Source organism: Cupressus sempervirens, chromosome 7 (genome assembly GCF_028749045.1).
Source record: "Cupressus sempervirens isolate cs-2001-9-10 chromosome 7, ASM2874904v1, whole genome shotgun sequence".
Taxonomy (NCBI): domain Eukaryota; kingdom Viridiplantae; phylum Streptophyta; class Pinopsida; order Cupressales; family Cupressaceae; genus Cupressus; species Cupressus sempervirens.
Window position 1 is genome coordinate 821,061,389 of NC_143124.1, and position 21,404 is coordinate 821,082,792.

At 37.7% G+C, this 21,404-nt stretch overlaps 2 protein-coding genes across 4 annotated transcripts in view; one reads left to right on the forward strand and one right to left on the reverse strand.

The window, feature by feature from the left end:
* Positions 1 to 225: 225 nt before the first annotated feature.
* LOC149549921 (uncharacterized) overlaps positions 226 to 21,404 on the reverse strand; it is a 161,776-nt gene continuing 140,597 nt past the window's right edge. For both annotated transcript variants that reach the window (XM_089793144.1, XM_089793145.1), the window contains 5 exons: positions 17,019 to 17,110; positions 16,744 to 16,903; positions 16,426 to 16,599; positions 817 to 927; positions 226 to 727 (listed from right to left, as the gene is read on the reverse strand). In XM_089793144.1, the coding sequence (XP_089649270.1) occupies positions 659 to 727; positions 817 to 927; positions 16,426 to 16,599; positions 16,744 to 16,903; positions 17,019 to 17,110 (606 nt within the window). In that variant the 3' untranslated portion in view covers positions 226 to 658. The remainder of the gene's footprint in view (positions 728 to 816; positions 928 to 16,425; positions 16,600 to 16,743; positions 16,904 to 17,018; positions 17,111 to 21,404) is intronic.
* LOC149549922 (uncharacterized) lies at positions 8,694 to 12,571 on the forward strand. Of its 2 annotated transcripts, XM_089793143.1 has the most exons (7): positions 8,694 to 9,099; positions 9,291 to 9,933; positions 10,073 to 10,305; positions 10,421 to 10,573; positions 10,722 to 11,122; positions 11,260 to 11,665; positions 11,800 to 12,571. In XM_089793143.1, the coding sequence occupies exons 2-7, from the start codon at positions 9,323 to 9,325 to the stop codon at positions 12,378 to 12,380; spliced, it is 2,385 nt and encodes a 794-aa protein (XP_089649269.1). In that variant the 5' UTR covers positions 8,694 to 9,099; positions 9,291 to 9,322; the 3' UTR covers positions 12,381 to 12,571. The 2 variants fall into 2 exon arrangements, with proteins under 2 accessions (XP_089649269.1, XP_089649268.1); XM_089793142.1 differs by having other exon boundaries at positions 8,694 to 9,933.

A 21,404-nucleotide genomic window follows, 5' to 3' on the forward strand; every position in this document is an offset into this window, starting at 1 on the left:
TTAAAAATAGATTTTTACAATAAGTTGCAATCTGGGCGTTAAACACAAATAGGTCAATCCCAGGTCATCAAACATAGTTACAGAATCATTTCATTCAAGGGCATTAGAAGTGTTCTTAAAAAAAAAGAATTACTGAAACACATACGTGATAATGGTTTTTAGTTGAAAATTCAATAAGTAATTATTAATCAAGATGTTTAGCCACTGGAAAGTCATCATGCAGGATTTGTAAGTACATATTTCATTCTGATATATTACTATTCAATTGTATAAGAACCAAAGGAATCCTTCTGTTATTAGACAAGGATGCTAGTGCTACAGGTCCCCAGTATTATGATAAAGATCTGCACTTCACAGCCAGTATTGCTTTACCTCTATCATCTAACAATATGCATGCTCCTAGTTTCTTTTTAACATTCAGCATGTTCTTCAAACTAACTTGGAGTAGCATGTACAAATATAACCATTCTCAGCCATCAACATGAGTGAATCAATATAGGAAAGTTTGCCTCGAATGCATTTAATATGTTTTACACGAATACAAAAAAGTATAAACAGATATTCTCATCCACAAAGTGGGCGCGAGATGATCTTCCTCAAGCATGGCTTTAGCTTTGAAGATGAAATCTAATAGCAGCCACAAGCTGCTACAAAGTATTCATTTCATCCAGTCGTCTTGTGCATTGTTAGGTAACATGGAGACGGCATACATTTTTATTTTCTGAATGTGGTTTATGTTAAATGAAACAAAGTTAAAAGTCACAGGTTAGCAGAAAATAAAATTAAAAGAGAAAAGATGATGATTTGCAAGGATATTTTTTCTTCATGCAGAGGATGATTTAACATCAATAGCAAGTTGTTTGTGACAATTGAACGTATGAGGATGTCTTTGGCTTCTTCATGTTTCTTTTGGAGCATGTTGCACATCTAGCACCCAAAAAAACGACAGAATGTGTGTCAAAATAAAGGTCATAATATCCTCGTTAGGTTTGAAAATCTGAATAAAAGGCACGTTGTAATTCATAATGTACTATTTTAACCAAATTTACAATTCTCTTCTTTAGTTAAAAATTGAATAAACAATTTCAAACATGCAGTTAAAAAGAATAACAATAAAGAAAACATCAAGAGTATGTCCTGTTAGTTTTTGGTTTAAATTAACCAAAATTATCTGTGATGGAATAAATATTGAAAAGAATGTAGCAAGGACTGCTACATTAGCATCTGTGGTTTCATGTACGCATAAAAGTTGAAAAATGTTATAAGAGAATACGATTATTATTAAAATAAAAATAGTATTAATATCTTTTTACCTAGGTACTGTTTAAATTCTGCTTAAGCAATTGGCTAGGGTAAAGTAGTCTCACCACTGAATCCAGTACCCTTACGGTTACTATTCTAGAGTTTATAGTTCTAGAGAATTAACTTGAACAGATTTCCGCAATCCATCATTTAGACCACATTATTTCTGGATTTGATTGTATGTGTAACTTTTGCATCAATATTCTGACTCACACTCTGTGATCCATCATCAGGATGAAAATAGCTCTAGAGGAGCTCTCCAAATCCAAATAAAAGATAATGCAAGCATGTGAAACTGAGCCTCAAAATCTCTATAAGCCACTAGAAGAACTTTTCAATGTCTCAGTATTTTGAACATTTTAATTGAACCCAAGAAATAAAATGACTTTATTAATTCTTGTTCAATAATTCATTTATGTCACTATATAAAGCTTATAAAATTACTTAAATAATATTTTCCATAAAATAAAAATGGCAATACAACCAATTCTGTGATGCGGAAATAAAGTGACTTTACTGTATTTGGTCACTTGAACAAACTTCTTATTGTTGGACATGGAACTCATTCATGGCATGAGATTTAGATGTATTTCTGAATATCTAAGTGTTGGCGGACTCAATATGTATTTTGGCAAGGAAGTGGATAGCAGATTTTGTTGGTATTCACCATTCACCGAAGGTGTGAGGCATTATTTTGCTCAATAAGCTGTGTGGGGTCTTTTTCTTTTCACATGTGAGCCATATGGTCAAACTGTGGCACAAAAAATGGTTGCTCGCTGATCTTATCTCCGTCAAAAATCAAAGTGCAGTGACAAGGGACGGATTGGAGGGATTTAATGCTGAAGCAAGTCAATTAAAATTGAGATTGCTGCAAATAACCTCAAGCCTGGACATATTTATTCATAAGCAGTTTGAGCCTCTTATTTGATGAATATATCATCCAATGGTGGCATCAAGTTAGCTGCTTATGGTTCTGAGTGCAACAATAGTAATTTTCAACTAAATATGCATTTATAGGTTAGCAAATTGCACTTTTGTCTTGGTAATATTATCTCAGTTATTGCCAAAGCAGAAAAAGTTTGTCATGTTAAATGTGCATGTTCTATAATTTATAGCTATTCAACCAATGCATGTATTTTCGTCCATGTATAGTAAAATCCTGCACTAAAAAATCCATCACACAATCTGAAATATGAAAAGAACTCTCCAAAACTTATTTCATTAGAAACCAGAGAAATTGGAAAAAATCAGGCATATTAGCGAGAGTCTTTACACCGGTACTAGACCAGTGTATCTTGCCAGCCTAGCAGTTTCTATATAAATGCACATTTGACATGACTTGGTTATGAGCAATGCAGCCTTACACCTGCCATTACAACCTCAGAAGAAATAGATCATACCCAAACATTGAATAACAACCAGAAATTGATCAAGGGTTTAAGTAAACATGGTTGATACAAAGCACAAAGACAGAACATAGAGAACACCAGAAACCTAGCAGAAGAAAAATTATTAATGATTTGGCTACAGGACAATGTAAGTAACAGTGATAACTATAATGGTGGTGGAAACAAAAGTTGTGGAGATGGTCCAATGAACAATAGGACTGCAAATTAGTGTGTTATGCTGAAAAAACTAACTCTAGGCCTCATACGCTAACTTTTCTCCTAGAAACAATTGTCAAGCTGAAACTGAATGAACACAATAAGAGTTATCCAATCAAATTCTCAAGATTGGAGAGACTTAGGTGTTGATTTCTAGGCTGAGATGTCTTTATGTGATCACTGATTACATGTGCCTCAGGATGAAACATAGACCTCATATGAGTGGTATATAACAAACAGTGACTTGCAAAGGAAAGTTGGCCAGTTAACCATTCTCTACTATGATGGGTCTGGAAAACCAACAGTTATAGCCTGGGTGCAGAAGCTAGATATTTATTTTCAGCTCAATCCCATGCCAGAGGAGGCTATTAAGTTTGTAGCTATACATTTGGATGGGAGTACTCATGAGTGGTGGCATCAGAAGATAGTCCCACCAGGTCATGATCAGGTTAATTCTGCAAAGTTCACTGATAGGCTTATTAACAGATTTAATCAAAAAGATCCTAAGCTTCATTTTAAGGAGTTGGCACAACTTAAACAATGGGGTTCCTAAGCTTCATTTTAAGGAGTTGGCACAACTTAAACAATGGGGTTCAATGGAGACTTACATTTCTAGCTTCCAGTGGCTATCAATTCTAGTCACTAACACCTCCAAAAGAAAATTGATTGTTCTTTTCATGATTGGGTTATCAGATCCGTTGAGAGTATAGATAAAGACACTTAACCCGGCTACACTACAGGAAGCCATTAAAAAGGCTAGAGACAGGGAATCCTCAACTGCAAAATGCAAATTTCAGTCAAAGATTCTCACAAAGGACAAGACAAGGATAAAAGTCTTTTAACAAGGATTGGCCCAAGAAAGATAAATTGGATGATGAATCTTGTAATAAATTGCACATGAAGAAACCATGTTTCAGCTGCAAGGAGCCTTGGGGACTGGGCCACAAGTGTCAAGGAAAAAGTAAAATATGTTATGTTGAGGTAGTCTTTGACAATGACGAATAAGAGAAGGCAAACCAGATACATGGCAGCAAGCAAATGATCCTGATGAAGAGAACTCACCTAATGAAGTGAAACATGGAACTATTGCTAGCTTATCAGGTACACGTAGATTTAATTCTTTTAGAGTACACAGAGTCCCATAGGGGCAATGGGTGACAGTCTTGGTAGACATTGGGGAACCTCACAATTCATAGACTCAACACTAGTAGCTAAGAGGAGAATAAAAAGTATGGAATTTGAAGGATTCAATGTTATGGTAGCAGATGGTTTTGAATATGGCATGCACATAAAGGGTACCTCAGTTGAGCATTATACTTGGCAGCTACATTGTTATGGATGACTTCTATGTGGTGAAGGGGACACTAATCCCATCTTTAACACACAATGGCTTCATTCCCTAGGGAAGTACTCTCAGAATTTCTAACAGTCTTAGTAGACAGTGGGGAACCCCACAATTTCATAGACTCAACACTAGTAACTAAGGGGAGAATATAGACTATTGATTTTGAAGGGTTTAATGTTATGGTAGCAGATGGTTTTAATATGGCATGCGCACAATGGGTACCTCAGTTGAGCATTATACTTGGCAGCTACATTGTTATGGATGACTTCTACATGGTGGAGGGGACACTAGTGCCATATTTGACCACAATGGCTTCATTTCCTGTGGAATTACTCTCAGAATTTCTGACCATGGAGCATAAGTTCCAAGTGCATGGAAAGAATGTTGTGTTGAGAGGTATGTCAATGGTGCACTAAGGATCGTTTTAGAAAAAAGAATGGAGAGCATTTTCAGACTTGGTGATGTGGCACGAACAACACTGTGTTTGATCTCTTCGAAGACCCCTACAAACAACAACGGTCACTATTATAGTATAATGTGAATATTTAGATAATGTTGGACAAATGCAGTTTGGTATTTAGTGAAATTCCTATAGGGAGACTTGTGGATATAAGGTGTGGGCATTCTATTGAGTTGGAGGAAGGCTCAAAACCTCTCATCACTACTACTACCCCAAGAAGTGTAAAGAAGAAATAAATTCATTACAAAATTACTAGATATGGGACACATTACCCTAGTTGCCGCTTCAGGTTCGGGGACAGATTCAAGTTTGAGAATGGGATTCATGGATTCGTGAAAAAATAAATTCCGATTTTTTTTTTTTTTGTATGTGCATTATATATTTTTAAAAAATGAGAAATATACATAGTTATAAAACTAAATCTTTTCATACTATGAATCTATGATGCTTGACCATTGATCAATTGCAAACACCAAAGATAAGCATTATGATTCAAAAGAAAATCATCACATCGAATTTATAAAAATACTTATAGTTCAATAATGTTTGAAACATGATTCAATAATTTTTTTTTTGCCTTGTGGGTACATGGGGGTTCGTGCAGATCTGTGACCAATTCCCTCATGTTCGTGGGGATTCACGGCTAGTCAGGTCCGAATCCGCATAGGGTCCATAAATGACCTTGTGGATCTATCTGCATTCATGGTCTATGAATCCATATGGATCCACAGGGTCCTTTACAAATCTTGCATGGAGTCGTGATGTACCAGTCTGCAAATCCAAACATGATACGGACCCGGCTTTGGTCCACAACTTAGATTCGCAAATCTGGTAACATAGTTTACACCCAATTAGAACCCCTTTGCTTCTTTTGTTTAACTAGTGAAGGACAAGACTATTATGATATTTATAGACTAAAACTCCCTAAATAAAATGACTATTGAAAATAGATAACCCATTTCTAGAATGTACTTCTTGAAGTTTATATTTAATCAAGAATTGCCAACATTCAGTTTCTCCCTTGTCAAGTTAGAGTTGTGGGTATTCAATGAGTCTCTGTTCAAATTGCATGTTTAAGTAGCCTTCAAGTAACTTACTTCTCATCAATTCCCAAGGCTCTTACTTTGTATCTTTTTCGGGTCTCCTTTGCTTTGCCTTTACCTATTCCTTCATGCGGGTTTCTTGTTATTCCAATGCGTTCAAGGTCTAGGTGATATAGGTTGGGATGGGATGTGTTTCAAGCATCTTCCCGATGAGAAGTAAGTTATTCTTGTTTCCATATTTGCTATCTCACTCCAACATTCCCATTTCTTTTGGATTTTGAAGAATCAAACTGATCTTCCCCTTGGGCGAAGTTCATCAAGCATGTATCCAAGGAATGAAGTCGTGGTAATGATTAACAATCTGTGCACATGATTATATCATAAGGGAAAGATCCAGGAAAGTATAAGTTGAAGCTAAGAAAGTCTTGAATCAAGTTTCAATGGTAAAGTCCACTTCTGTGAAGAAAGACGGGTTTGCGGGCTTGCAGCTGCTCACTAATGGAAACGTAGTTATTCTTTTTTGCTTCCAAAGCTAATATGACTTGTGCCAATTCTAAGTCTTTATGTACAAGCGAAATGGGCATGATATTAAAAGGGAACTATTTTGAGCCCATAATGAATGATCCATACTCGAGATCTCACCTCATGGCCATAAGATCGAGATTAAAAGGAAGATCTTGTAGAGTTCTCTTTGCTTTGAAAAATGCTACCTTCAGAGGATTTTTCCGTCCTTGGGTAATGTAAAAGACTACTTCTACGAAGGCTTTGAAAATAGAAAGCCAACTCACTTAAATAGGCAAATATTCTTCGGAGATGCTCAAAAGATGCTTCTAGCGAAGTCAGCTATGAAGATGCGATCTCGACATAAAGCAAATCAAGTGTTAAATGCTTAGGGTGGAAAATGAAAGTACGAAGTGCATAAGCTATTGAAAGATCATTCCCCGCATTGTGATTCCAAATGAAAGAAAACCTGGGATTATGGAAAAGTTGATCTTCTCTCTCTCCTCTGCACATGTTAAGTCAACTACTAAGTCTTCATTTTGAACTCTGAAGGGAAAAGAGGCACTTTCCGCTAAACTGAAGTCCTTGTTTCAGTAAGTGGCCTTTAATGATAAGACTTTAAGTAACAAGGCTTTCGAGGTTACGAGTTTTTATGTGCATGAAAAAGGCAAGTTTAAATAGCTGTTGATTATGAAATTTAATGCAAATCCTGCCGTTATGATCATTGGCTGAACTTAATTTCGTTCATGTGGTGCCAACGTTCGGATTTCTATATCTATTTCATTGGAATTGCTTGAAATTTGTTTACTCAAGTATTTTAATACGACTATTTATCGAGAACTACATCCTATGCAATCATAGCAAATGGCAATCAAAGTTGTAGGTTATGATAAGCTTATAGGGCTAGAGAGTGAGTTGAAGGATTCAACAGATATATCATTCAAGTTTTATGATTTAGGTGATCTCCATAGAAGACTTAACTCTCAGCCTATTCATCCGATCACTCAGAAGCTAAAAGCAAGCAGATTGGTACAGGTGGCCGGATTTCCCATGGCTGTACAAGCTCCAAAGCTAGTAAGAGAGTGCATTGAGAGATACGATATAGAAACGAAGCAGATTCTATTTCTTGACCAATTTATCCTCCTCTTAATCAGCAAGGCTTTAATGCAGTCTGCATTTGGCATCCTCGTGAAGGAGTATTGTGACATCGACTTCGGCTCCTCTGCATCCATGTTCAATGAGAAGAAGACCCTTAGAAGGGAGGATATGCAGAGGACCCAGTTTCAAACACCTCGCTTGAAGAAAAGTAAGATGCCCAAGACCCTTTTTGGGACTAATCTAGAAAGGGAGATCGTAGATATCCTCACCTTGCTACTTAGACTGAAGGGAAAGGAGCAAATTTTGGAGTTTATTGAGCACCATTTCTTCCTGGTGCAAGCTATCAGTGCTGAAGGTCTACAAATTGACTAGGCCCAGATCATCTGTGATGAGCTTGCCTCATGGATGAATTCAGCCAAAGGACTCAAACATTTCTACATGTCCTCTTACCTAATCTATGCCTTGGCTATGCATCACTTATGGCCCAGCCTTCCCAACATTCAGAATTATGATGAACGTACAAAGGTGTATGAGTTCTACCCGCACCTACAGTTGCAGAGGATCTTTGAGGAATATGTGGCAGTGAATGACGCCTTTACAATGCGATTGTGCCGGGTATTACAAGGCTGCCCTGAGAGAAGATTTTCACCAGAAGCCATTTCGGCTATTAGCCAATTCGGATGCTCATTCATTTAGTTTCCTAGCTTCTTCTAACCACGGATAGGTTCTTTTGATGGCTTTCCCAAAAGACTTCCTAGGCACCTGGAGGACAAGGTTGTTCTTGTTGAATTGTGTCGACAAATTCTTGAAGTGAACACATTGTGTTCAAACATGAAGAAGATAGTTGAGATTTCCTTCCCCATAGTGGTTGAACCCTATTCTTGTGCCTCTAGATCCGATGCTTGGAATTTAGTGAAGAGCTTTGAAAGTAAAGTCAAGTTGATTGATTACGAGGTACTCAGGCCTCAATATGATCCAGTGAACTTCGTGAGAGATCATTTGAAGCTGGGATATGCCTACCGACATGTTCTGGACATTGAAGATTACTGGGCTAGATGTCTCAATGAGTATCAAACCCAGGAGAAGTTTTGGTCCCAATTAACAATTAATGAAGTTAAATTGTATAATGATTCTATTGATGTTTCTAATCTTGCAGATGATGGCTCCTACATGCATCCCTTGTCTTACGAGAAAATCAAAGGCACTTCCACCATTGTGTCTACCCTGCTTGCAGGTCCTGTCATTGACACCATGGAGGTCCTGATGCACAGAATGAAGAATCATAGTTCCAAAAATCGCCATGAAATCGCCGAAATCGCGATAAGATTCATGGCTCCCAATTTTTTTGGAATCGGAAATCGCTGGTGGCGATTTTTTCGCATGAATCGCCTGAATCGCCAAAATCGGCGATTCATGGAAAAAATCGCCAGAATCGCCATCGGGTATCGCCAGAAATCGGCCGCGGCAGCAAGGATAGAAAGTTCAATTTTTTAAAAAAAACACATGTTTTATTTGCTTTCTAAGTTGACTTTCCTCTTTGTTATAACCCTAAAGAGCCTTCTATTTGCTTAGTATGAGTAGAAGAGAGGAAGAGTGAGAGAGAAGAAGAGAAAAGAGAATCCATAGGTTTCCAACCGGCAAGAAGGAAGAGCACCAAAGAGATCAGAAGTCCATTTGGGGAGGCCATAAATTGCATTGGGAGCATTAAGGAGTCAATATCAACACTCCTCAACTCATTTGCAAGAGGTAAGTGTTGGTTTTTTTTTTGCATGTTAGTGTAGTATGCATTTTTTGTTAAATTTTTTTAGTGTTCATTTGCAAATCTTGAATGTTTTTTATTTTTAGTTTTACTAAATTGCAAACTAGGGTTTGTTGTTTTGTAGTTTTTGTTTATTAGTTGCAAACTTTGATTTTTTACATGAATTTTTTTATTGCAGCAGCCCTTTGCTTTCATTTTCCAATTTCCACAATGGGTAAAAAAGATGAATGCTGGAAATATAATGAAGAGTTTCCTGGGAGAACCAAATATCAAACAAAATGTATATTTTGCAAAGAAAAAATAAATTCGGGAGGTATCTATAGATTGAAATACCACATTGCTGGCATACCTGGCCATGATGTCACAGTTTGCACTCAACAAACCGCTGAGGCAAAACGCTCTTGTTTAGTGGCATTAGAAAAAATTGAACAAGACAAGTTGACTAAGAAAATGCAACTTGAAGGGTTAAGAGGTATTGGCTCCCGTGCTCCCACATCCGCAACCGCATCTACATCTGCATCAGCTTCCGCATCCGTAGGTTGTGTTGGGGAGGGTTCTTCTAGGCCTCCTTTTCATCCTAGTGCTAGTGCTCATGTGAGTGTTAGTGGTAGTCGGTCTCATACTGAGACAGAGTCCAACACCAACCTATTGCGGCCTAGAGTGCGGAAAAGCAGAATGGATAGTTACTTTGTGCCCCGCACTACTCCTGGCTCCCAACCCACGCTTGAGGGCATGGGTTTGAACAAGGAGATTCATGATGCTGCCAGAAAAGAGATTTGCAAATTCTGGTACTTTTGCAACATTCCATTTATTGCAGCCAGGTAATTGATTCTTTTTTCTTTGTTATCTTCAAAGTTAAAGTTAAAAGTAAAAGTAAAACTTTAATTATATCTACTTGTTTTATGATTTTAGTTTTTGACATCTAAATTTCTAATCAATATCATTATCTATTTGTGACAGGACTCCTTATTGGCAGAACATGATAGATGCAGTTGCCATTTGTGGTCCGGGGTTTAAAGCCCCAACTGAGGCTGAGTTGAGTGGATACCTCCTGGAGGAAATGGTTGAGGATATGAGGCATGAGCTTGAGGACAACCGAAAGGAGTGGATCGAAAAGGGTTGCACCATCATGACTGATGGTTGGACAGATAGGAGGGGAAGAACACTCCTCAATTTTCTTGTATCCTGTGGAGGTGATTGATCATTCTACTTTCCTACATACATAATTTTGAATCGTGATTGACTATTTCAAATTTTGATTTGTTGATTGCTAATAGTAATTATAATTCGTTGTTTTGTTACTTGTAGGATATACCATGTTCCTCAAATCCATTGATGCTTCTGCTCATGTAAAAAATGCCACATACTTATGTGAGGTTATTGAGGAAGTTATAGCAGAGGTGGGGGAACAACATGTGGTGCAAGTGGTGACGGATAATGCAGCAAGTTATGTTGCTGCAGGTAAACTTTTAACTTTTTAAGTTTTGAAAATAAATTTATTTGAATTTTGAACTTTTTCTAATTCTAACTTAGAATTTCTAAGTTTCCTAAGTTCTAAGTTCTAACATGTTTGAAATTTGAATTTCTAATTATCTTAAAATTGTTGTAGGCAAACTTTTGATGGAGAGGCACCCCACCATATTTTGGTCCCCTTGTGCAGCACACTGCCTTGACCTCATGTTGAAGGAAATTGGCAAACTTGAGTGGGTCAAGTCATGTGTGGAAAGGGCAAAAAACATATGTAAGTTTATTTATAATCATTCATTTGTCCTTAGCACAATGAGGAAGTACACAAGAGACAAAGAGTTAGCTCGTCCAGGGATCACGAGGTTTGCCTCGAATTTCATCACCTTGCAGTCCTTGTTGACATCAAGGGATGATTTGAGGAGCATGTTTGTTGGGCGGGAGTGGATTTCATCTTCCTATGCTACGACCACTGCAGGGATAGATGTGGTGGATTGCATATTTGATGATGATGGTTTTTGGAAACCTGCTAGAGAAATACTTAAGGTAATTTTATTGCAATTTAACATTTAATATTTTACAGTTTACTATGCTAATTGTTTAATGATTTAGTTTTACCTTATATTATTGAATTATTCTATGTTTAAGTTTTGACTCAAATTTTTGTTTTACTTTATATGTAGGCCACTGAGCCTCTTGTATCTCTCCTACGAACTGCTGATGGGGAGAAGCCCTCTATGGGCTACATATATGAGGGCATGGATAGGGCCAAGGAGGCCATTAAAGCTCAGTATGCAGGAGTGCAGGAGAAGTATGCCCCTATTTGGGACATCATTGATAGGAGATGGCAGAATCAGCTCCACAGACCCATCCATGCAGCAGCTTACTTTTTGAATTCAGCATTTCGTTTCCGTCCTGACTTCAAGGCGGATGAGGAGGTTCTCACCGGATTATATACAGTGATCCAGAGGTTGAGTACTGATGAGGATAGCAGTGCTGCAATTATTGAGCTTGATAAGTTCAATAATAAAGAAGGGCCACTTTTCTCTAGCAGGGTAGCCATAGATGCTCGAGAAACAATACAGCCAGGTAAAAATTAAATAATATATTCAATGTTCATGAATCTAGATTCTAAACTTAAAGTTGATTATGTAATTTTAGAGTTAACTTGTAATTTGTAATTTGTAAATGAGACTAATTATTTTTATTTTCCCTTATTTCAGATAGATGGTGGCAAATGTTTGGGGCCACAACCCCAAAACTTCAAAAAATTGCCATTCGTATTCTGAGTCAGCCAAGCAGCGCTTCTGGATGTGAGCGCAGTTGGTCCATGTTCGAGCACATCCACTCGAAGAGGAGAAACAGGTTGACAGTGCAGAGGTTGAATGATCTTGTCTTCGTTCATTACAACCTCCGTCTTAGGATCAGACAGATTTTGGGCATTGACTCCTCTTCGATCATTCTGGAGGAGATTGATCCAGAATCAGAGTGGCTCACAGAGGTTGTAGATCCAGTCTTCACTGAGGAAGACCGTGCGTGGATTGACCAGGTGGATATAGAGGCTGAGGCAGCTAGAGCACGTTCTTCAGGCATTGGTAGACGCACACGTGCACGCACAGACACAGGCCCTAGCGACATTCGTGAGCCCATCTTATATGCGGGAGATATGGCTCGACAGTCCTCTAGGATCTACATTAGACGCCTTGCTACTAGGCAGATTGGATACTCAGAGGCTGAGGCTGAGGCTGTAGCCGAGCTTGAGGATGATGTTGAGGATGATGATGACTATGAGCCTGAGGCTTGAGCTGGAGCCTTGTTTTTATATTTTGTTTACAGATATTGATACTGAATCATTGATAGACATATGTTTCAAAGTTTCAAACTTTCATGGATCTTCATCTTAGATTCTTACATAAATTTATGATTTGATGTCTTATGGATCATCTTACATACATTCTATGATTTAAATCATTATGATCATTTGATTTCTATTTACTTCAGCTAGCCTACAATTTACATTTTAGAATCTTAGATAACATAGTTACGTATGTGATGGATTTTATGTTTCATGTTTATGTATGTTAAGTTTTAACTTCTATTTGATGATGTTATAGTGTGCTTAAGTTATATTCAATAAAGGGTGCATGAAATAAGTTTTAAATTGTTAAAATCTTTAAATTTAACGGGTTTTTTCAAATTTGCCGATTCATTGCCGATTCATTGCCGATTCACGATTCGATTCGACCTTGCCGATTCCGATCCGATTCCGATTCACGTTTCTTTGCACAGAATTATCAAGAGGACAGACAAATAGGTAGAGTGGACCCAAGCAAGGAAGAAGAGAACGAGAATCACCAGTTCTACTGGTGGAGTATCTTCTGGAGCTGCCCAATCAACTGCAACGACTACCACTACAACTGCTACTTCAACATCTACAGGCCCAACTCAGTCTGTAGGCCAAGGTGGAGACCAGCCCCTAGACAAGAATATTCCAATTACTCCCACTTGTGGAGGTGGCTCTCTTCCGAATATTGGAAAAGTTGGGAAGAAGGAAGGGGACAAGGACAAAGAGAAGGAGAAACAGCAAGAGAAATCTGTAGCCAAGCCTGCCTCCCCTGCTCAAGTCATCAATCTAGGTGGTGACACTAACCCCATGGATGGACAAGATACATCACAACAAGGGGATACTTTGGCCCTCTCAGTGACCAAAATCGTTGCCTTCTTTGCTGCTTCTTGGAGCAAGCAAATTCCCCTAATCCCGAGGAAGTTGTTTGATCCTACTGCGTTGCAGTCTGCAATCAATGTCCTCTCAAAAGAGTCATGGTTGGAGGAAACCATTGATCGAAAGAAGCGGAGGTATGAAGAAGCTGCCCCATCAAAGGATCTAATCACACAAGCTACTTCTTCTCTACTGCCCTCCAAGAAGACAAAGAAGTAGAAATCAGTTGCAACATTGGCTATTGATCCTTCTACTGGCCACATGTTGGTGGAGATAGCAAAGCCACAAAAAGAGGAAAATTTCAATGAGCTTACCATGAATAACTTCTAGATCAAAATGGTGGATCTTGGGATCCCTGTTCATGACTCCATGGTTAGTATATGGAAGTCTACTAATGGGAAGATTGAGGATAGGCTAGAAGAGCTGAGAGTAGAAAAAGAGGTCCTCAAGGCCTCAAACAAAGAATTGGAGTATATCAGGTCTGCACACAGGAGTACCTCAACAAGTTAATTTGACCCGAATGCAGAGGAGAATAAGAATTTACTTCTTAAGCTGTAGCAAGAAAGGCAATTTGGGTAAATTGGCCGAACATGGGTGGATCAGATGAAGGCTCAAGGTCCCCCATTGATTGAAAATTTGGGAAATTTGTTGTCGAATGCTAACAAGTTGAGGGAGACAACTTCTAGCCATCAGATCACCATGCAGAAGGCAACAAATAGCTTGACAGAGCAGATGGCCCTATTGCAAGAGGTCATCAACATGAAGACCAATGTTGCCATCACTCACGGGATCTTCAGAATGGGCAAAGAGTCATTGTTTCATGGGAAACAATCTTTAGAATTCATAGTGGAAAGCTCCTGAGGTCTGCGAATGAGCTTAAGAATGTGCATGACCTGGTGCGAAAAGTCATTGAGAAGCTATTTGAATATCTGAAAGTATTCCACACAGAATCCTATGTGTCTGCCAATGGCAAATTAGTAGATATTGAGAGGATGAAGTTGAAGTTCCTAGCATTTTTTGATGAAGCTGCTGATCCACTCAATTCCCAGATGTCAAAGATCTAAGAGCTTTCATCAGCTGACTTGATCATAAGGAGGGCATCGAAGAAGTTCCAGTTAAAGATTGCTAGAGTGGATAAGCTAACAGAAAAGCATGACTACTGGATGATTCGAGCTGACAATATCATCATCCCAGGTGTTGAGGAGTTAGACAAAGTAATTGATGCAATGAAAGCTTATAGAGCTAACACAGTTACTCCTAAGAAGGCATGATGCTTTGACATTCTTCCAAACATGTGTCATTCCCTCCTCTCTCTTGCTTTTTGTTGTCATTTATGGCATTCTGTTAGTTAGCCTAGCCTCTGAAACAAACAATGATTCAATCATGTCCTATTTTTAGTTTATTCCGTTTAGAGATGCTCTGCAATGCAATCATCTAATGTAACTGGCCATTTTGAGAAGGCCTATATATGTAAATTTTTGAGAAGTTAACAAGATCAGCAAATTAATTATGGGCAAACCCTTGTAGCTGGGACTACTATGTGTGACTCTAAGTCTACTTTCAATTTTGCTGTTCATTTAGTTAATGTATGGTATTTGGAATGAATGTGCTATAGCTGAAAGTTGAATGATTGCAAGTAAACTTGGTTTTATTTCCTTCATTTCAGTAGATCGTAAACTTTACTTTCTTCAGCATAAGCATCATTCCTCTCCTAGTGTTATACGCTGTCATTCATGTGTAGTTTGATACGTTGTATGAGAGGGCCAAAATTTGATTAATGGAGTAGCTGAAAAAGGGACAATCTGGGTATTGTCAAATATCAGTTAACTTAGTGATCCCGGAATTGCCCATTTTGTCATTCCTTCTACTCTCTTGTATTTGTAGCTAGTCTTGCATGTTCCCATCTTTGCACTTAAGTTAGAATAGTTTGCATTTCAAGAGTTAGTCCCTATTATCAAACTGCCTAGGTTGTTAAAAGTGTTGAACAATTTGGTTTTTAGCCTCTTTTGCTCTCTGGTTAAGAGCACACCCCCAAAACCCGAAAAACAAAATTCATTGCAAATCTTGCATCTAAAAGGGAGCTGTACCTTTCAATTCAGGGGCTTTGATAGATTACTACACTGATCCATTTTGTTGTTAACTTCTTTGTTCTCCACAGCTATTGGGCATTTTAAGAGTCAAGGTATAAACCAAAGATTTAAAGGAGACAAACTGTTAACCAACACACCAAATCAACATAAGGGAGAAATATATTCGTAAGACCACATTTTGATGTCAGTGCAAGCATTATGAGTTTCTGGTCACACCCTTTGGGTTGACCTATGCTCCCACTGCATTATAGTCTTGTATGAACCATGTCTTTAACAAACAATTGTAGAAGGTTATTTGGGTACTTTTGGATGACACACTTATCAAAAGAACATGGGAGGAAGATTTGAAACAATTGGATGAGGTACTTGACATCATGGAGGCATAGTCTTTGTATGCTAAGCATTCCAAAAGCAAGTTCAAAATGATAAGAGATTCAATACCTTGGAAATGTGATCAAAGCTTAGGGTGTTAAATTACATCAACAGAAGGTACTGACAATTCTATATTGGCCACCATTAAAGTCACTTATAGAGTTTTGGGGCTTCTTTGGGTTGTGTAGCTATTATAGTAGGTCTGTTAAGGGGTTTTCACAATTAGGGGCACCTCTAATAGATCTTAGCAAGAAAGAGGCTTTAAGGTGGGCAAAAGAGGCCTAATGAGTTTTTGACAAACATAATGAGGTGATCATGACTTGTTTTTGGATCTACAATCTTACTTAACCTTTTGTGTTGGAATTTGAAACTTCGGTGAGGGGATTGGAGCAGTTTAATGGAGAACAGGCATCCCATCGGCTATGAGAATCTGAAACTCAAAGAAAAGGAGAGGCTATATTCCATCTATGAGAAGGAAATGCTTGCCATCATGCATGCATTGTTGAAGTTTAGAAGTAAGGATACTCAGACTTGGACTACATTATAAGTAAGGCTTTGATTTTCTCTTTTTGCAAAGCTGATCCTGTGATTTATTAGAAGCAAGCATGCCCATTAAATGCAAACAGAACATTTTTAGAGCAAGAAACAAAGGCTAGCATGTGACTCACATTTTCCAATTCCCTTGAAAAACTATCGGCTTTTTTGACATTATCTTTGAAATCTGGAACTGATATGCCATCTGAATATTTAATTTGGTTTTGGAAAAGTGAATGACTGCTGAGGCATTGGTCTGGTTGGTCAGTGCTGCCTGTAAATTCAGTCTGTTGAACATTTTCCAAACCCTGTAGCCAAAATAGAATAAACATAATAAATTTTATTTAAAAATCTCACAAATGAGTTTACTACTTTCTGTACTGTACTTTCTTTAAAAAAACATGTACTGTTTTTTTAAATCCAAATATCTCTACCATCTTTGCTCTATTTACCTCTTCTTGGACAATAGATTCTGGTAATTTCTGACTGTCCTGTGGTTTCTCTCCCAAAACTATTCCTAGTGATGGTTCTAATGGATGTCCTCTAGGAGTTTTCCTATAGGTTTGATCTTTAGCCAACCTTTCCAGTGAAGGTAAATGGTTTTGATTTCCCCTGTTCAATACAGTTAAGTGAATTCTTCAGTTACATCATTTTTAATGATAAAAATTGAAATCATTTTACCTGAAGAGAACTAATACCTTTTAAACATTTATTTCTTATACTTTACCTGACATCATCAACAAGCATATATTCTTTTACTGGAAGCAACCTTGCTGTACGTTTCAAAGGGTTCATGGTAGATGCCTCTGCTATCATTTTCTTTGACAAAAATCATAGAAACAGTCAACTCAAGCCATGAAATTCAATATATATGCTTCTATTGTTTTTCCAAATGAGATGAAAGATGTGTTCTAACATGATTTTACAATGTATCTAAATGCAGAAATGCCAAGTCATCAGGAAACATGCCAGGAAAATATTTAGAGAAATAGGCTGAAAAATAACGAATATATGGTAATTACCAAGTTACAATGTATTGAACTGTTATAATAACCATCAGAATATTAGTGCAGAAATGTTACAACCATCTTCACCATAGTGGTTATCAGAAATCACCCCATTCCCTAGAGATTTCATATACATAAGCAGTTTCACATGACCATCCCCAATATATTTTAACACAGAAACTCCAGAAGACATAATCATATAATTAGAACTTGCATGGTAATCTCAATTTATGATTGTTAGGTGACTAGGAACCATAGTAACACAGGGATGCGTCCCCCCCACTCCTTTATGCCCCACATGCTGGGGACGGGGATGCACTAGGGACTACGTTCCCCCGTCCCCAGCAGCGCAATCAGATTCCACCACCTCCACCAAGGATGGAGGGACATCCTTGTGTTAACTATTTTCTGATTTGACTATTTATGTTCAATGTTTGATGTTCCAATTCAACGCAATGTTCAAGTATTTACTCTTTTACATCTTTATATCTTATATTGCAATACATATTTTCATAACTAGCATTTTAAGTACCATATGTATAGTATATAGTATATACAACCCCCCCTGTTCCCCGTCGCCGTCCCCCGCCATCCTTGTGCCATCCCCAAATTAAGGCCCCTCTGTCCCTCCGTTCCCTTGTCCCCCCATCCCCTAGAGCGGTGTAACTATGCTAGGAACAATCTATTTTCCCACTACTATAAAATGTATTCAAGGTATCATGATGAAGTTGCATTTGAGAATATGTTTGAAACCAAATGAGAATTTATGTTAGGAACTTTAAGGCTATTGATTATGTTCATCGATAGATATCAGCTTCTGGAAACATATTCTCTGATAAATGATAGGTTTTGAGGAAGTTCCCAATAATTTTTTTTCACAAGCCAAAGAGTCAACTTGCTGCTTAAGATAGTAAAAAACACAACAAATTTAAAGAAGAAAAAGGTCTCCTCCTTGGAAAAAGGATTTTCAGTTCCGTAGATCAAACAAACATAAAACCATACAAAACTGAATACAAATAATTCAGATATATATTGAGGAGTGATTTGACAAGCTCAATACAGTTTATACTTATAGGACAGAAGCTCCAAATTTCTATGAAGTTTAACTTATAGAGGTTGACAGGCATAAAATAATGTCAAAATATTGAGTGGTAGTTTAAAATTGAAACATTCCTTATTGGCACCATGATGTTCATGGTCATCATTTGATCTCAAGTAGTGATAATGTCAACTAAAAACGTCCAATGGAGGTTGTGCAGGAGATTTCTACTCGTCTAGTCACTTAATTATCAATGGTAGAATACTACACATGATAGCTCACTACATCTATTCAAATTTAATACAAAAAATCTCCATTGGAGGTCACTCGAGAAAACTTTCACTCACTAGGTCCCTTTATTTTAAAGGGTAGTATATTGTAATGTCCCCGTTTTTAGTAGGTTCTTGCGGTTGGCCAGGTCAGCTCACCATCATGACCCTCGTGAGATGACAACAAGATTTGAGGGTCTCAGTTGTGTGGTTATAGGCTTTCCAGCAGCCTATGGTGTGTTTTGACTTTGTTTGAGGGATTTAATATTTATAGTAAGTCAATCTGTTTGTTTCGATGGGCTTAGTTGAGTCAGAGGAGTTGGAGGACACTCTCAATTTTTATTTCGGGCTTCTGGTTTGGGCTCCAAGAATCTTAGAGGGAGTGTCTATTTATAGTAACTTAACCCATCAGGTTCATTCATCATCTTTCATCATCAGGATCACTTTGGTGTTGTCAAATTTCGATTTTGGTGCTTCTTCAATTGTTTTCGCAAGACGGGTGAATTATTATTATTCATATAAATACACTGAGGTTGCTATTTTTGTTGGTGTTGTTGGTTGGTCACCTCAGTATCATAGCTCGTTGGAACCGGGACAAAAAACTTTAAATCATGGGAACAAGAAATAGTGGCCTTACGTGTCAGGATTTGAAGTTATGGTGGAAAAGGTCATTTTTGGAGCTAAAAGCAATTAATAAATTAGTTTATGATGACACTTTATTATGTTTTAATGTTGTGTGTGGGAAGCTTCTTAAGTGAAGTTCATTTGGAAAACTTTGTGCCATTTGGAGATTGTAAATATGAGCCCATTTGATGAGTTAAGAACGCATTGATTATATATTTGATTTTGTGTCTTTGTGGCTTGTTCCTAGGTTCTTAACTGTATGCTCTTGCTGATGTATAAGGGGCTCTGAAGTTTCTGATGTTTGAAGTCACTGCTGATGTATGGTGATTTCACTATCTAAATCTCCTATCTATGTTTGCTGTGTTTGGGAGATTGCTCTAGTAATTTCATTGCAAATTGTGTTGTTATAAACAATTTGCCAATTCTCCTTATTGTAATCACTGTGGCTACAGAGATTGATCTTTTGGAGGAAATCGATTATATTATACTGCACACTGGCAATCGATTTGATGAAGTTTTGAGGAAGTTGGTGATTACTGAGGTTGGCGTTTGAGATTCCCATCAACTTGCCGCCAAAGCTGTGAATTGCTGAAGTTTATTTGTGCCAGGCAGAATTGTACTAGGTAGCACTCGGAATTAATAGCCTGTGATTTGTGAGTAGTTGGATGTCTTTCCTCTTCCAGCCGCAATGTGCCATGGGGGCATTCCGCAATAACTACAAAGGGTTTGATAGTGTCTTTGGCCTGTATTTGTGGATATCCTTGGAGATGTGTGTTGAGGAGCTGTCGTGGGACTCATATTCTGGTCTTCCCTTTCAGCCAGCAAGCACATCAAATTAAGCTATAAGGAAATCAGGTTTCTAACTCAATTAATTGGTGAAATTCGATATATGTTCTTTGTATTTCCTTTCTACATAAAATTATGAAAAATGCTGAAGTTGTGTTGTTAGCATTCCTCCTGCGCTTTTAATGTATTCCGAAAATTAATTCTAATAAAAAAAAGGAACCTAGCAACATTGTTCAATTGGCACTAAAATTTCTATTAGAGCATACATAGAGTTTTTACATATATTGCAGAAGATAGCTCTCTTCATGTATTCAAATCCAATATTATTACTCAACACATATAATCCTAACGCTCAGCTGTGATGTGAACACTGAAAACCCAGCAATGCGAAACCAAAACACAATGTCTGTGAAAAGACACATACAAGTACAACTATCAAAGGGGAATTTAAACAAATAAGAAAGCAATGAAACATTAGATTAGATTTCTAAACATATTAGAGATTCAATGACAAACATATAAAGGCCCTTCAAACATGGCTTCATGGTAGATGGCGTATAATCTTGTGGCTAGATAGTTTCCATTTCATTGCTTTGTCACCCTTGCTGTTAGCAAAATCAGAGTAACAAGACTCGCCGCAAGTTGGGCAAGTCGTTCAAGTTGAGTTACCTCAGCTGGGTCAAAATGACCTATGACCCTAACTTAGCGGGTTAACTGAGTTGACTCATTTGACTCGTCTAACTTTTCATTTTTATTTTCAAAATTTTCTTAATACATCTAAAATTTACCTTTGTACTTACGTAATCGATTTATGTTATGTATGTGATCAAATTACCTTCTATTTAAGCTTTATTAAATAATGGATGCATGGAATTAATTTAAATCTCTAAATTTCAAGGGTTTTGTCACTTTGCCGAGTCGCTGCCAAGTCACAGGTGAGTCCGAGCTGGGACATGAGTCGAGTTACCCTTGCCGAGTCCGAGTCTCATTACTTTGAGCAAAATAGTTACAAGTTTTAGGCTTACCATTGACTGTTGACAAAGGGCCTTCTTCTATCCTATCATATAGTTGAGATTAAGAAAAATCTTCAAATAAAAGTCTGGTCTGCTCTTATATGCAATAAAATGGATATTGGGTGTGGAGCTCTTATAATCAAACCACCATTTTAGGGTGAACACCAACATTTCTTTAATGTTCATGGCAATCATATTGGACTCGAGTGAAGAGATTGAATTGGATTGAGATTTATAAATGGTACTGGTTAGTAATAAAACATTAGGTGCCTGAATGATGTTCTGGCAGCTACACTCCGAGCCACAGTTCACCTATGGTTGGTGTTGTCTTCTGAATCTCCACATAATAGATATCCTGGTAATGAAGGCTCAAAG